At 35.7% G+C, this 4,536-nt stretch overlaps 1 protein-coding gene across 1 annotated transcript; it reads left to right on the forward strand.

Moving 5' to 3' along the window:
• Positions 1-1,628: 1,628 nt before the first annotated feature.
• On the forward strand, positions 1,629-3,692 carry LOC107427300 (uncharacterized). The gene is made up of 6 exons (XM_060811226.1): positions 1,629-1,672; positions 1,767-1,866; positions 2,946-3,090; positions 3,251-3,361; positions 3,455-3,507; positions 3,603-3,692. The coding sequence occupies exons 1-6, from the start codon at positions 1,629-1,631 to the stop codon at positions 3,690-3,692; spliced, it is 543 nt and encodes a 180-aa protein (XP_060667209.1).
• The last annotated feature ends 844 nt before the right edge of the window (positions 3,693-4,536 follow it).

The raw sequence follows: 4,536 nt of genomic DNA on the forward strand, positions 1-4,536 counted from the left end.
TTTCTCCAAAAGCTGTCCAAGACTCAAGATGTTGCTCTTCATACTCGGAACATAATATACATTTGATATAAATTAGTGCTTTCCACTCCTTAACTGAATGAGGATGCTGCCTTTTCGTTTTATCGTTACCTTAGACTCATCCCTAAAAGATACATTGCCTCTCATGGATTCATCAAGCTCCACAAACATGCCTCTTCTTCCACACATGTAATTGCTTGCACCAATGTCCAAATACCATGTATTGTCTTCACTTATTTCATTATCTTTGTAAGCCAACAGCAAGGTACCATCTTCTTGACTTCTTTCTTTGACATAGTTCACCTTTTCTTCAATCTTATTGTAGCCAAAGGTTCTACATTCGGAAGCATAATGACCGAATTTTCCATATTTGTAACACTTTACATGGGACTTATTATCATACCTTCGTGCTGAAATTCCTCTCCCACGGCCTCTTGTTGATTCTCTTCCTCTTGAAAGTTGTTGTTGTGATCATCACCAAACTTTTAACAACGTTCAGGTTCTTGCCCACGGCAACATCCTCACACATGACCTCGTCCTTGTTGACTTCGATCATTGTGACCGCTGTTGGTCTCCTCTTTAGTTGCATCAATTCAGGTCTTGAACAATTGTTCCACTTTTCTTTCCTTCTTCTTTTTCTTTTCTTCATAAGCTTGCAACGAACCCAAGAGCTGCTCTAATGACATAGCTTCCAAGTCTTTTGTTTCTTCAACAATGGCAACAATATGATCAAACTTTGAATCTAATGATCTAAGAATTTTCTTCATGATCTTAATATCACCTAATTTTTCACCATTCCTTTTTAATTGATTGGTCACCATCAAGACTCTAGAAAAATAATTAGATATGACTTCTCCTTCCTTCATATGCAGCGTCTCAAACTCGGCTCTCAAGATTTGAAGCCACACCTTCTTAACTGGATCGGCTCCCTTGTAGGAGATTTGAAGCTTCTCCATGCTTTTTTAGCTGACTAGGCTTCCAAGATCATCTCAAACGCATCATCATCTAATCCTTAATAGATTAGATAGAGAGCCTTCTTGTCTCTCTTTCTTAAGTCTCTCAAATTGTCTCTTCGGTTTTGAGTTAGACCACCTTCATTCTCTGATTCGATATAGCCTTTCTCTACTATCTCCCACACATCTTGTGTAATAGCCCAGTCCACCTGCATGAGATATTGTTCGCTTTGGGTCCCGTCCGCATGGGTTTAAAACGCGTCTCAAGGGAAAGGTATCCACACCCCCTTATAAGACTTGCTTCGTTATCTTTTCCAACCGATGTGGGAACTCACAATTCACCCCTTGAGACGCGTTTTAAACTCGTGCGAGCGGAGCCCAAAGCGAACAATATCTCATGCGGGTAGACGGGGCTGTTACACTTGGTATCAGAGCTAGTACCCGGATCGGTGTTCCAACGAGGATGCTGGGCCCTAAGGGGTATGGATTGTGAAATCCCACATCTGTTGGACAGGAGAACAAAGCATGCCTTATAAAGGGGTGTGGATATCTTTCCCTTGAGACGCGTTTTAAACTCATGCGGGCAAGGCCCAAAGTGGACAATATCTCATGCAGGTGGACTAAGCTATTACAATTGGTATCAGAGCCAGTACCCAGATGGATGTCCCAGCGAGGATGCTAGGCTCTAAAAGGGTTGGATTGTGAGATCCCACATCAGTGGGAAAGGGGAATGAAGCATGCCTTATAAGGGGGTGTGGATACCTTTCCTTTGAGATGCATTTTAAACCTATGCAGGCAGAATCCAAAGTGGACAATATCTCATGCGGATGGACTGGGCAGTTACATCTTGGGCACCAAGCAAAGCCTTGATCTTGATACTCCAATTATCATAGTTGTTCTTGTTGAGTGTTGGAACTTGGAAGGAAACCATACCATTATTGGCCTTTTTTTTTTTTTTTTTTATCAAGGATACTGTTCACACAGGACACTGTTTACGTGATTGTTCACGCAGATACCAGCTTTGATACCACTTTGTTGGATGAAAACAAAAACCAGAAGCAAAAAATAGATATAAAGCAGCAAAACAGAATGCAAACACCAGAAGAAAGGAAAAAAAATTGCTACTGGTTTATTCAATGGTTCTCAATCTTTTTTTTGGCTTTCAACTCACACAAGAAAGAAACCTAACAATATTTATACTAATAATTAACCCTACCTACATAAAACATCATAAAATTACCATAAAAGAAGTTTCTAAAACTTTGGACTCTTAGAAAACTTGAACCTTAAGTAATCAAGGCCCACAAAATAATAAATAAAAAAACAATAAAAAATCAAGTTTATATTTCAACAGGTATATGCAGAGCTAACTTTTTTTGTTTGTAGAAGCACAGAGGTGAATACTGGTATTGATTTCCATCAACGAAGAAGGATATTTTTTTTGGCTGATCGAAATACTTTTGTGAAAAATAATAATAACATTAAGCTAAAATTATTATAAATTATTTTATGGGTTTGATGATTTTGGGGTTGGGCATTTCTCTTTATGTTAGTGTTCAATAACTTGTAGTTTCAGTAATCAATCGTTGGTATTGGAATTTGGAACTTTTTTTATCTGCTTATTCTTGAAAATTTGTTAATTATTTCGTTTACATGTTATATATATATATATATATATATATGTATATATTTTTTTTCCCAGAGATATCGGATTTTAAATCGAGAAGAACATGCTTCCTTCTTGCACAAAAAGAAACTGGACCCATACAGATACAGACCTGATATTGTTCATGAGGTGTGTAAAGAGATACCGTTCATTATAATATCATTGTGAATATTAAAGAGCCTCTCAAATTGTAGTTTCAGGATATGGAAGCTAATACCGTTGAACCTTGATTTCATTGTTTCTATAATGCAAAATTATACTTTCTTTTTGTTCTAACAAGTTTTCTTTGCTAATCTTTTTATGTTCAGGCTCTCCGTAAAATTTTTGATTCCCAGCTTTGTATGGCTGGGAGAATAGAGGCCGTGTACATAAAAATCGATGAAGGGATTCTCGTTAAAGCTGAACCAAATGTTAATATACCTGAATCACTGGAGAAGTTTTGTGCTATGATGTGTAAGTCTTTTTCTTATAAATTTAATCAATTACTTATTAATTAATTATTATTTATTTATTTTTTTTTAGTTTTGATTCTTGCTGTCTTACTTTAACTTTTGTATCTTTCATTTTTTATTGTTATTAACCATTATCACCGTATAATTTATAATTGTTGCAGCTCAACTATTACAAAAATTGAGCATCAAAGGCAAAGGTAAAGGTGGAAAACTTTTGCGTGTGGTTAAGAACCCCGTAACTCAGTACTTACCTGTCAATCCCCTTAAGATAGGTAAGTCCCGGTAATAATTAGTAATAAGCAAGTTATTTTTTGTTTTCATTTAAAAGTATCCTTAATTAACACAGAATGTTTTTGTTAGTTTAGGCCTTTCTTATAGTTCACAGAACAAGGCTGACTTACAAGATTATGTTGGTGCTGTTAGTGACGATGTCAAGCATTACGATCTCCTGTATATTCTTTTTTTGCTTTACACACATTATTTAGTATCAACTAACTTGAAGTATATGTTTAGGTTGGTGCAATGGCTCATGGGAGCTTTGATAGCGACTACACAGATGATTTAATAGCAGGTTGTGCCTCTTATAAATTTTGTTCTTCTTGATTGGCTGTGCTAGAATGGATACATATTATTTCAAGAAAGATAGCTTTTTTAGTCACTCTGATTTTCTGCTTACCAATTATTTTAGCTTGCACAAACAGAACATATATCGAACATATAGCTATTAGCTTGATATTTTATCTTTTGACTGTAGAAAAGTGTTTAGACTAACCAAATCGAGGCCACCCTTACTGCTGTTCCACTACCCTTCTATACTTGCTTGTCCTTCTTCATGTTTGCTAACAAGAGCTACTCCAAAATATATACAACATTTAGCACTGTGTTTTCCAATTTCAATTTTCTTAGGAAGACTATTGACCCATCTTTAGGCCTTGTTTGGTTCTTTATTGTGCTTCTAATTTTTAAGGCTCAAAGTAGCTTTTAAGTGAAAGTAGCTTCTAAGTGTGTTTGAATATTTTTTTGGAGCCTCTAGAATAGTTTCTAGGAAATGTTAGTGAGGTGTTAGTCATACCTAGAAACCTAAGGTATATGATTTCCACTGACATTAGGAATTAAAAATTGAAGCTAGTGACTTAATGTTTTAATTAGATGTTTTGGACTTATGTTCTTGGCATAAACCCCTTACTGCTCTGTTAGGAGTCCGTGTCAACCATCCTTGTTTGCCTTTTTCACTTTCCAATCAAAACATTACAATATGTCATAAATTTTGAATTCACTCCTCTCTGTTCCTATACTTTTGCATTATGCATAATTGAGCTGATGAGTAGGTCTTGGTGAATGAGACTGCTAAATTTTTAAACATGTTTGCATTTTCCATGTGAATGATATTCTTTGCTTTTAATTTTTACATGTTTACAATAACCTACAAGACTTTTGCACTACTAAG

The sequence above is a fragment of the Ziziphus jujuba genome, chromosome 9 (genome assembly GCF_031755915.1).
Source record: "Ziziphus jujuba cultivar Dongzao chromosome 9, ASM3175591v1".
Taxonomy (NCBI): Eukaryota; Viridiplantae; Streptophyta; class Magnoliopsida; order Rosales; family Rhamnaceae; genus Ziziphus; species Ziziphus jujuba.